General features: G+C 54.2%; 3 protein-coding genes across 3 annotated transcripts; 2 read left to right on the plus strand and 1 right to left on the minus strand.

Moving 5' to 3' along the window:
- Positions 1-635: 635 nt before the first annotated feature.
- On the plus strand, positions 636-2498 carry CAOG_02665 (hypothetical protein). Its single transcript, XM_004349365.2, has 5 exons — positions 636-1047; positions 1444-1612; positions 1712-1781; positions 1891-2033; positions 2147-2498. Exons 1-5 carry the CDS (start codon positions 745-747, stop codon positions 2326-2328), a joined length of 867 nt encoding a protein of 288 aa, XP_004349415.1. The 5' UTR covers positions 636-744; the 3' UTR covers positions 2329-2498.
- Positions 2494-7797, minus strand: CAOG_02666 (hypothetical protein). Its single transcript, XM_004349366.2, has 7 exons — positions 5711-7797; positions 4704-5572; positions 4393-4557; positions 4113-4285; positions 3876-4012; positions 3585-3769; positions 2494-3481 (listed from the first exon to the last, which is right to left on the minus strand). Exons 1-7 carry the CDS (start codon positions 7606-7608, stop codon positions 2610-2612), a joined length of 4299 nt encoding a protein of 1432 aa, XP_004349416.2. The 5' UTR covers positions 7609-7797; the 3' UTR covers positions 2494-2609.
- A 1687-nt stretch (positions 7798-9484) lies between these two features.
- Positions 9485-11855, plus strand: CAOG_02667 (eukaryotic initiation factor 4A-III). Its single transcript, XM_004349367.2, has 6 exons — positions 9485-9667; positions 9886-9958; positions 10347-10971; positions 11126-11349; positions 11459-11586; positions 11711-11855. The coding sequence occupies exons 1-6, from the start codon at positions 9502-9504 to the stop codon at positions 11734-11736; spliced, it is 1242 nt and encodes a 413-aa protein (XP_004349417.1). The 5' UTR covers positions 9485-9501; the 3' UTR covers positions 11737-11855.
- Positions 11856-11889: the final 34 nt, after the last annotated feature.

Below are 11889 nucleotides of genomic sequence, written 5' to 3' on the forward strand. Positions count from 1 at the left end.
AAAAAAGAATGAGCTTCACTTCTTGCTTGGACTTTTGTGTTTTGCAACCAAAGATCCAGAGTGTCGGGTGCCGTGTGGCGGGTGTCTGGGTGCGCTTGATGGATGGCAAGAATACACGTAAACACGAAGGATGGTGTTTGTGGAAGCGCAAGATCAACAGATTGCCATTCTTTGTCAAAAAAAACGCGTACTTTTCAGACCCGCTCTTTTTTTTCGATGGTGACGTCTTTTCTGGCTTTTTGTTGCTGGCTCGGGAATGTCATTCTGAGTTCCAGTTGCACATCGCGTAATGATGGGACAGCAGAACCCAGAATCAGAGCACAATGACGCGCGCCATTGAGCTTGTTTTGAGAAAAGGAGGGAGGAAGGCGAGGCACGAGCAAAGCGCAAATTTTGGCGCCCATTTTTGGGGTGGCTGGCTTCCCCCCACCCCCCGGGTCTTCTTTCATTCAGCAACAGTGTAAGGGTTGCTACTGAGAATATCATGCCATGCTACTCAAGCGGAATCAGCGTTTCTGCATTGCGTTCGCACGAGAGAGTCTGCAGGAAATTTTGAAGTCATTCGCTAAAGATCTGTGCTCAAAGTCTCACTTTCACTCTCTCTCCACCGCCTTCCTCTACAAATTTGCCTCTACAAATTTGCCTCTACAAATTTGTGCTCGACAATAGTCTCTTTTGTAATCTTCGCCAGTCTCACTCTTTTGTAATTCCCATTCAACTTTTTTCCAACCGAGAGAGGAAGCGATGACCGCGACGACCAATTACGCACAGCTCGACGCGCGCGACTCGCTGACCCACTTTGACGACACGCACGGGGGACTTGGCGCCCGAAACAACGGCCACGACTCAGACGACGACGACGTCCCTGGTGGCGGCAGCGCTGCGGCGACGGGCAAGGTGCTCGTGTACGGCCGTGGCGGCCAGCGCTGGATGAACCCGGACGAGCGGCCGACGCCATTCCAGCTCGAGGAGCCAGGCTGGCGCGCCGACACGACCTGCAACGCGTGCATGGCCTGCAACGAGGGGTTTTCGTTCTTTGTGCGCCGGGTAAGCGAGCCGAGTCGCGGTCCACTGCAATCGAGACAATAGGCCCATGGAATGCGTCGTCGCGCTCAGTCGCTTTCGTTTCGAGGGCCGTTTGGACGCCAGTGCCCTTCGAGGGGAGGTGGGGGGGCTCTGTTTGAGTCTGTGGTGGATGTAGAGCAGGCAGCATGCTCCTTCCACAGAGGAGACGGGGAGGCTTGGGGGCAACGGAGGGAGGCTTTTGGCTGGGGGGAATGGAGAATTTACAAAGACTTGTTGTAATTGTGTGCCACCCATTGGAAGATGTGCCTCTGAACGAACCGAACCCTCTGAACGACCCTCTGAGGTCATATGTAGGTGCGTTGTGTTTTAGTGCTCACTGGTGGACTGTTCGACTTTTTCTGGATTGGTCAATTATAGCACCATTGCAGGCGATGCGGCGACTTGTTCTGCAGCAGCTGCTGTGAGAACGAGCTGCAAGTCATGCGCCTCGGATACCAAGACCCAGTCCGCGTGTGCAAGGCGTGCAAGCCCAAGGTCGAGCGGGAGAATGAGTTCTTTAGGCTCTACCTCAAGGTGATTCAAAAAGGTAAGAAGTTTCTGCTCTTTTTGCTTTTTTTGCTGGAGCTGCTGGTTTGCGCTGCAGATTTGTTCTCATGGAAATTTGTGGCTGGGTGCATCCTTGCAGGAGACGTGTTTGACCTTCATCGAGGCAACTCGGCCATCCCAGTGCTTTTGCAGCTCAGCAGTACAGAACGGTATGTACGATTGAAGGATGCGTGCGCGTCTCCGAGCCGTCAGTTTTGTTCGACAAGCTCATGCTGAATTGTTCTGCTGTTGGTTCAACAACGCTCGTGCTGCACGCAGAGATCTCGTGATAACCCAATTGAAGACCGATCCAGACACACGCAAACGCTCGATTGACACGAGCTCGTCCGCGATTGTGGAGAGCCTGCCGATTGAGGCTTTGGTTGAAGTGCGTCAAGTACGGCGCCAACCGAACGCTGCTGGTAAGTGGGACACAGCCACCAGCGCCATGTCGTCGTCGCTTTCTGTATGCATGCCTGCTTGTTTGTTCTGGGGCGCTAAACTTGGTGTTTGTTTGATTCACATCGTGCACCAGGCGACCGAGCGGATACTTTTGTTCTCAAATTCTCCAGCGGTGGCGAGTTTGAATTCTCCTGTGAAGACAAAAAGCAACGCGCCGTGTGGACGACCTCGTTGAGGAGGGCGCTCGAAGTCTTGTTGGCGCGAGAGTTTGCAGCCACGCCAATCAAAGCCATGGCGGCAGAAGATGCCTTGTAACATTGATTTTTTTTGTCGTGTCTTTTGGTCCTGTTGTTTTGCCTTGTACCTCTGCCTTTGACCAGTTGGTGTTTTTCACCGCATACCTGCTCTATTACTTGCATTCGTGCTTTGACACCTGTTGGAAAATACACTTGGAAACAAACAAAAAAATCTTGTCGCAAGGGGGATAAAAATCGCAACGTGTATTGTTATTACATGACAATTTGTGTGGATATGAAGAAATGAGTATCTTTGGTGGAAGGATGGATGGATGGGTCGCTGTATACTTCAGTCAAGCTTCAGACAGCAGTCGTGTCAAGACGAGGCCGCTTTGTTGATGCTGAGAACGACTCCTCTGGGGTGCTGGCCACGGCTGCCGACGTCGATGACGTGGCGGATGGTGAGGATGTGCTTGATGGTGAAGTCGTCGAGGACGCAGCAGGAGCGCCCGCAGGCGGAGACGTGGCAGTCGGAGCTGGGCGGCCGCGACCTGGACTTGTTTCGCTGGGTTGGTGAGAAGAGGAATGCGGTGATGCCAGTGCTCCCGACGGTGGGGATAAATGATCATCGGCCGTCAACGCGTGGAAGGAGCGCTTGACCGCGATCGGGATGTGCGGCTCGGGCAGAAGACCAAGCGGCGGGGAGTTGCCTGGAGAGTGAGAAAACCGCACCGCGGATGGCGGTGGCGAAGCGCCTGCACCAAACCGCGTGATTGGCGGGGACAAAGAACGGCCATGCGGCAAGTGCACGAGCGCAGCATCGAGATCAACCGCATTGCTGCTTGTGGTGCCGTGATGATTGTGACGATTGTCGTGCTCTGGCACGAGAACGTTGGCACCGCCGGATGAGGTGGCGGCGTTTGCTGGAGAAGAGTGGCCCTCGGGCTCGTGCAGAGCAGGCGGGCGGTGGTCCAAACTGGTGGCGATCGAAATCCCGCCCGACTTGATGGGAGGTGAAAGGGGTGGTGCGTTCGACGGATTCGATAGTCCGCTACCCGCGCCAACGGAGAAGGCCAGACGAAGCGCGCCCACAATTGGCGTACCACCAGGCGAGGAGCCGGTTTTCGTGGTGCCGGGCGACGCAGCAGGAAGCTTGAGGCGAACGAATCCGTCCTCCTCGTCCTCTTCATCTTCGTCGTCCGCGCGATAATTGGAAATCAATTCGATGGCCGCTGTAAAAAGAGACAAAAGGAATGAGAACAAAAATAAGTGACCAACAAGAAGAAATCGACAAGTTGGAGGGAAGAAAGAAAAAAAAAACATCTCAGCGCTTACATGAAGACGAGCGCCGTTGGTGACGCGCGTGGAACTCGCGGCGATCCAGAAAATCGTCCTTGTCATCGTCGTTGGTGGGCGAAGTGCCCCGGGCGGGTGGAGATTGCTTGACGAAATCATCCTGATCCTCGTCAAACCAAGCATCCTGATCATCCGCTTCGCGGAAGCGACTGCGGAGGGGTGTCCTGAGAGGAGTTACAAACGATCAGGGTGCACAATCAGTTGGTGAAGAAAATTTCGAGCGTGGACAGCCAGGCCAACAACAATTCAAAAACACAGCAGAAGACGTACTGTTCCTGTGGAGCAGGTGGAGAATTGGAGGAACGGAACAGCTCAATCATTTCGCGGAAGGTGGGGACATAGTGAATGTTTGCCAGGTGCGATTCGTAGTGTTGTACAATGTGGGAGAGAAGGAAGCGAACGTTTGCCTGTCAAAAGAGCCCAAAAAAAAAAAATCATGGAAAATCAGTCGACAACTCGAGAAAAAAACCAAAACGACAGAAACAACAAGACACGCAAGAATCGTACCAGTTTGATCAGGTTGAAAAAGTCAATCAATGCGGAATTCATCAAATTGTATCGATCGCCGTTGCGCACCAGCATGTCGACGAGAGGGAAGAAGAGGCCATTGCTCGCGAGATACTGCAGAATGTTCTCGTCCCGACGGCAAACAAACACGTTTTTCAGCAGTCGCAGTGCAGCTGAATGAAGCAAGCGCGCAGGAGAAAAGGACTAGGTGAGCGCCAATTTTTCCCAGCAGCAGCAGCCAAAAAAAAAAAAAAAAAAACGAAGAAAACGCATCACATACCCAATGCCACAAACTTTTGCTTGCAATAGAGCAAAAGCGCAACGTGGGCCAAAAAGTCGTCTTGCTGCAGCGACGGGTACAGCTGGCGACAAACGGAAGTTTGCTGCAGGCACGAAATGAACAACTCGAGAATGTGATTGAACGCCACGGACGTCACTGGGTGCACTACAGAGAGCAAGTGATCAAGGACATTGTGTGGGTGAGTAAGTGAGTGAGTGGAGACGACGCATTGAGACTGGAAAGGACAAGACCCCGAAAAAAGCGTTTCAAAAAAAAAAAAACGAGGGGCTGAAACTGGGGTTTTGCCTTACCACTGTCCACATCAAACAAGGGAATGTCGGAAGGGATGGACAAGGCTGCAATGGAGACCGGGGACGCGGGAGCCAAGGATTCGAGCGACGCGGGCTGGGTGGTCGGCAAACTGGCAATCACGGGTTGCGTTGCTTCGAGAGGGACTGGAGTGACACTACCAGAGCCAGAGACGACTCGAGGCGTGCTGCCTCCTCGCATGGGAGAGGCGGCTCCAGCAGCAGAAGATGCATCTTGGGAAGTGGCTGACGAGCTGTTGCTGGAGCGAACCAGCTCTGGAATTCCGTCTGTGCTGTTGTTGTCCATGCCTGCGCCGAGAGAAATGGTTGCGACGGATGAAATGGAATCGTTGCGCAACAAGGGCGTGGCAACGTGCTGGCCAGCTGTTGCTGCATTCCCAGCGTTGACGGTTGCAATCAGTTGTGCAAGAATGGCTGTTGCGTTGGGAATGGCAGACATGATGGCTTGGGTGAGGACTGGCACGCAGTCAGCAAAGAAGGCGACCATGTGCTCGGATTGCAGGGTGGATTCGCAGAGGCTGCGCAGGACCTCGGTGAGCTGGCCGACAATGCCAATGTCGTCGTCCTGAAGCACGCGCTCGGCGAGCAGCTTGAGCAGCTGTGACGCCTGTGGTAGCTGTGCACGACGCTGGGCCATCGTGAGCGGAGCTCGGCCTGACTGTGCAGGCCAGCGCTCGGCGACAATGTAGCGACGAATCAGGTCTGGATCCACGAGCGTAATGTATCCGAGGATTTCGGAAGCACACTTGCGGATGCTCGGGTCTGCGTGCTGCAACGAAGTCATGACGACCTGGAGAATGCCCTTGTCGACCAAGGACTGGAAGGCCTGTGGCCGCTCGTGGACTTGTAATCTGTGCGCGCACATAACAAAAAAAAAAGTGGGCAAAACCGAAGAAAACATGAGCGAAACACCATCACCTTCAACTCAACAACAGCGACAACATTTGCCAGCGTCACAACAAACAAAAAATCAAGCCAAAACCGCTTACGAGCGAGACAGATTGCAAAATTCCTCCAAAAATTGCACCAAATCCTTGCGCTCGGTGTCAGTCAACTCTGGCTCTTTGAGGAGACGGAAGAGCTCGGCCATAAACTCCTCGTCGTTGTGCAAGGCGGAGGCAATGTCCGTGTTGGTGAAAAAGACAAATGAATTGAGCGAGTTGGCGGTGGGGTCGTCAAGCTGGCGCGGGAGTGCAAAGTCGCGAATGTACTGCACGCGGAAGCTTTGGTGGATTTTGGCAACAATGCCGGGCTTGGTGATGGGGATGATTTGCTTGAAGACGGACGTGGTGTTGAGATAGTCGCGATGCCGTGGTCGTTCGACCATGTCGGGCTCGTACTCGAGCGCGCCGATGACGTGCATGACGTGCGGCTCTGAAAACAAGACCTCAAACAGGTTGTTGTCATTCAACTGGATGAGATACTTGAACACTAGATGCAGCTGGTGCAAGGACTCTGTCATTTCCAAGTCCTCGCACTGCTTGAACAAGTCCACCAGCTTGGCCAGAGCTGGGGTGTTGAGGATGGTGGTGACAATGAGATCGCGCTTGACAATCGGCTGAGGGCGCGACAAGAAGAGAACCACCTCGGCGAGATTGTCCAGGGCGATCGTGGGAAAGGCAAAGGCGTGCGCGTTTTCAACGTCCTCGAACGTGTCAGCCTCGTCGGAATGGTCTTGCATAAAGACAGTGTCGCCGTTTTGTCGCAGCGTGCTGATGCCAAGATCGCCATCCTCGTCGTGGTTGCGGTTGCCGTTCGTAGCAGCGCGCGTGCTGGCGTCCTGAGCGTCGTCGTCGGTCGGGTCGCGGTTGGGGTCCAGCCCTTGCAGCCAAGAGAGTTGATTCCACATGTCCCAGCACCCGCTCCGCTCTTGGAAGCTGAGAGCGAGGTTTTGGTTGTCTGCACTATCATTCCACACAATCAACGTCTGCTGCTGTCGTCGGTAAATGTCCTCTGTCGTCACTCTGCTCCGCAACAACTCGGATTGCTCCGGGTTTTCAGAGCGAACGATAATGTCCCACAGGTTGGCTTCTTGTCGCTCGCAAGTGACGTGCCCGGTGCCTTGATCCACCCACACGCTGTCATCGCTCAGCGTGTACACTTTGACGCGTGTTCGTGTCGATCGCTCGGCGTCGGAGGAGCCTGCTGCTTGTGCGTCAGTCTCTGCGCCAGACTCGGTCTCAGCCTGGTCTGTCGCGCTGGTGCGCAATGCTGGATGGTCGTCGTCGTCGTCGTCGTTGTTGTTGTTGTTGCTGTGGTTGCTGCTGTCGTCTTCGTCGCCGTCATGGTGGTTGTTCATGTTGTTGTCGTCGTCGTCGTTGTTGGCATGGCGTGCTGGTGCGTGCCTTCGGTCGGCCGGGTCGACGCCGTTGGAAATGAAATCGTCATAGTTGCGCCTTCGAGCAAACTCAGACCGTCGATTGCTCGAGGGTGACGCGTCGGAGGACCGATGGCCGCCATCAAAGCTGATGCCGACCGAGATTGGCGAGGTGCGGCTGGCTGCGGGCTCGAGTGTGTCCAGCTGCTCTGGATTGGACTCGTGGAGCATCCGAGACAGTGATGGATCTGAAGAGGCGCCGGAAGCAGATGATGACGACGATCGAGGCGACGTCGGAGGAGCAGCCTCTGCAGCAGCAGAAGAGGAGGAGGAATGCAGCGTGCCAGTTGCTCGCTCGTCCGTCGTCCTTGGTATTGGCTGCGGGTGTGGCTGCGGTGCAGCGACTGGCGTGTCGGATGCCGGGTCTGATGAGAACATGTCGTAGGGGTCGGCCGCCGGCTCGCTCACGACTGGCCGATCATCATGGCGAGGAGCTGTGGAGCGCAAGCGAGTTGATGACGGAGACGACGACCGGCCCTGCTCGTCGTCGACAGGCGTCTCTGCGTCCATCTCTGCGCGACCCAGATTCGATGCCCGCTGCTCACCAGCCAAGCGACGAACACAAAGAGCAAGAGAGGTTGAGACGGGGGGAAAACGGTTGGTCTGCAAAAACAAAAAAACACAAAAAAAAAAGAGACGTCCAAGCAAAGTATTGGCGCGTGAAACGAAAAAGGTTTGAAAGGAAACTGCGGATGATTGCCAAAATGAACAATGAAAGAAGAAGAAGAAGAAGAAGAAGAACGAGGAAAGAAGAAGAGAAGGAAGAAGAAGAAGAAGTAGACAGAAAGTGACACGACGATCAAGGTGGAATGGAAGACGAGAAGGTGAGTCAAAAGACCGAGACAACACAAAGGCGAGACTTCAAGGCACGGCAGAACGCAACATCCCGATGCATCAACACGACGACGACGACGAGAGGGGTCAGCGAGCAAAAGTGGGCGTGGATTGATGACGAGATGGAGATAGGTGAAAGGGGAAAGAAGGCAGAGATTATTGATGACAAATCGCGTGTTGCCGGCAACGGAATGAGATCTACCAGCCAGCTGGATTGAGACCAAAGATCCGACCCTCGCCCGCCTTCGCTGCCCGTCGCGAAGTGCCAGCCACCCGAGCAATGCCAAGCCAACGCGATCCATCGATGTGGTCGGGCCAGACTGACAAGAGTCGCGCAGTAACCGAGAAGGATCAGTTTGGCGCCTTTTTTTGGTTTTTCGGCTGGTAGACCCTGCTTCCCCCTTGTCTGCCCCCAAGCTGAGCCCCCTTCCGCTCGCGATCGCCACCCGGCAGAGATACTTGCAGCCAGGTGTCGGCATTGTGAGGCAGCGGCCGACCTTGCCGTGCGACAAGCAGCCGAAACGCGCGATCTCGTGATTGTACGCAGCCATGGATATGGAAAAAAGAATCGCTTGGCGGCATTTTACTCTTACGAAAGCTCACTAAACTGCCCTTTGAATCTCTTGCGGACGTTCGCATCATCGTATCACGGTACCCTGTCTCTCCCGTGTCCCCCCACTCGTCGCCCCTTTTGCTCTGCCTTCCCCGCTGTTGCCCACTCGTCAAGCAAATGAAGCACCTGCAGCCTCCAGCTCGGACCCGATGGACGAGGCGCGGGAGGGGAATTCCCGTTCGTCCAAAAGCCGCATGCGCGCCAAAATGCAATGCAAAACAGCCCCACGCCTGCATGGCGGGAAACCCCTGCCCCTCTGCCGCCCGCCTCGTCCCCCCATTCCACCAACCCAGGTGCATTGAGCCAACGTGTCTCGTGTCAACGTGTCGCCGCTGCTCTGTGCACGGGCGGACGGTGGCGTCGAGCGAGGCAAGCGACTTTTGTTTGCGTCCAAACCACAAACCAAACAGCCAGGCGCCCTCCTCTGCTCAGCTGGCTGGCTCAGGCGCGCCCGTTCTCCCTCCCACGCGTCCTCCCCAACCTTCCCTGCGTGCGGCGCCATCCATAGATGGCTGAATCAACATGGAGCACGAGCCAGCGCGGCCGTCGAGTCCTGCGGGCGCCTCGCTGTCAGCAAAGTGAAGACACTGCTGCTGGGATCTTTTGCTGACCGCACACTCAAACAGTCGCGTTACCAAAAATTCGCAAATGGACAGCGTCCCGTTGCGGTCGGGGAAACCCAATTGTACAATGTGCAGTGATATTTGTGGAATCGGGTCCATGGGAGATCCAGAGCAAGTGCAAGTGCTACAAAAACACAAAAAAAAGTGCTGGCTGTGGGTCGAAATGGCTCAGATCAAACGTCACGCATCCACCCATTCAGCCACTGCTCAGAGAGCAAAATACTGAGCCACCTCTACAACCCACCTGCAGAGCCATTTTCGTTGCCAGAATGCACATCATAATAGTCATTCGAACTGTGAAGCAGCCACTCTTTTTCTGCTTTTTGTGTAGCCATGAGCGATCGTCGCAACAACAACCGCGCTTCCGGCAGCAGCAACGCTCGGCTCAACCCCGACGATGCCGCCATGGTCTTCGAGACCTCGTCTGGCGTCGACATTGTGACTGACTTTGCCCAGATGAACCTCAAGCCCGAGCTGCTCCAGGGCATCTATGCATATGGTATAGCCTCCCTCGCTCTCCGCTTTTCCCCCTGTCCTTTCGCTTCCTTCGCCCTGCCTGCCTGCGTGGTTTGTCCCACTCCTTCGTTGTGCTTGATCTTGCTCCTTCTGTCTCTGGCTCATCACTACGTTCGTTGTGCATCATCTCACTTTGCTCTTGATTTTTTTTTTTTTTTTTTTTTTTTGGGTTGCTGCTTCTGCATTGTGTCTTTGCTTTAGGCTTCGAGCAACCGTCCGCCATCCAGCAGCGCGCCATCCGCCCCATTCTCAAGGGCCGCGACGTCATTGCTCAGTACGTTGGCCTCTTGAAGCGTAGTGTCATCACACAACCAGTAGGGAGCGGGGGACCAGTCAGACAAGGAGTTTCGCTGTTTTGAATGCTGTGATCTCTGCGTTTGTGGCGGATTTTTGGCCGCCCTCGCCTGTGGCCGTGCGGCGGCACTAGCATGGATGATCGGATGCTGCTGCTGTGGTCGTTGTGGCAGAGCGCCACGTTTGGCGGCCGCAGCAGATTCAGAGATGGAAGCGGCATTCGCTCTTCAATGCTTCTCAGTCGCAACGACATCGTGTCGTGATCCACCACCACCAAAACACACCTCCCACACACAATTCCCATTGCGACTCTATTCACTCATTTTGCGAACAACATTCTCACTTTATTTTTTTTTTCCTGCCAACAGAGCTCAGTCCGGCACCGGTAAAACGGCCACCTTCTCCATCTCGGCCTTGAACTGTGTCGAGCCTGCCACCCGCGAAACGCAGGCACTGGTGCTCTCGCCAACGCGCGAATTGGCACAGCAAATCCAAAAGGTTGTGCTTGCGCTGGGCGACTATATGGGCGTGCAGTGCCACGCTTGCATCGGTGGCGTCAGTGTTGCAGAAGACATCAAGAAGCTCGACTATGGCCAACACGTTGTCTCGGGCACCCCCGGCCGTGTGTTTGACATGATCAAGCGCCGCCACTTGCGCACACGCAACATCAAGATGCTCATTCTCGATGAGGCGGACGAGATGCTGTCGCGCGGCTTCAAGGAGCAAATCTACGACATTTACCGATACTTGCCCCCGACCACCCAAGTGGTCATTGTCAGTGCCACCCTCCCGCACGAAGTGCTCGAGATTACCACCAAGTTCATGACCGACCCCATCCGCATCCTCGTCAAGCGCGATGAGTTGACCCTCGAAGGCATCAAGCAGTTCTTCATTTCGGTCGAGCGGGAAGAGTGGAAGTTTGACACGCTCTGCGACTTGTACGACACACTCATTATTACCCAAGCGGTCATTTTCTGCAACACGCGTCGCAAGGTATGTCGCGGCTTGGAGACTGAAAGTTTTTGTTGTTCTTGTTTTGTTGTTTTGTTGCTGTTGTTGCTGTTGTTGCTGTTGTTGCTGTTGTGATATCAGTTACGCCGTCTCGCATGCATCTCACTCTTCTCACTTCCGTATGCTTGAATTGCAGGTCGAATTCCTTGCAGAGGAGATGGCCAAGGCCAACTTTACCGTGTCGCACATGCACGGTGAAATGGACCAGAAGGAGCGTGACACAATCATGAAGCAATTCCGCTCTGGTGCCACCCGTGTGCTCATTACCACCGACCTGTGGGCTCGTGGTATTGATGTGCAGCAAGTCTCGCTTGTCATCAACTATGATTTGCCAATCAACCGTGAAAACTACATTCACCGGTAGGTCGTTCGTTCAGCGGTGGTTTTTGCATTCTTCTGTTGTGTATGGCCTTGTCTCACCCTTGGGCCTGATTTTTCTCGCTGATCCTGCAATCCTTGTGACGTGCAGAATTGGTCGCTCGGGCCGCTTTGGCCGATCTGGTGTTGCCATCAACTTTGTCACCAACGACGACGTCCGAACCCTCCGCGACATTGAGCAGTATTATGCAACCCAAATCGAGGAAATGCCAATGAATGGTAAGCGGGCGATTATTCAGCTGTGTTGTTTTTGTTGTTGTTTTTGTTGTTGTTTTTTGTTGACTCACTGTGCTCTGTCTCCTTCTTGTGTTACCACTTCCTCTCCCCTTTGCCTCCTTTTTAGTCAACGATATGCTGACCAACAACTAAAACAACAACAAAACATCAGTCGTTCCACGCCAATCGTTTTTTTTTTTGCATTTTCTGTCTGTGATTGTTTCTGTAACCAAAAGAACAAACCAAAAATCCCAACAATCGCAACAATTCACAAACGCCGTGGCTTTCTTCATGTCCAATTGTTGT

The sequence above is a fragment of the Capsaspora owczarzaki genome (assembly GCF_000151315.2).
Source record: "Capsaspora owczarzaki ATCC 30864 unplaced genomic scaffold supercont2.3, whole genome shotgun sequence".
Classification (NCBI taxonomy): Eukaryota; class Filasterea; order Ministeriida; family Capsasporidae; genus Capsaspora; species Capsaspora owczarzaki.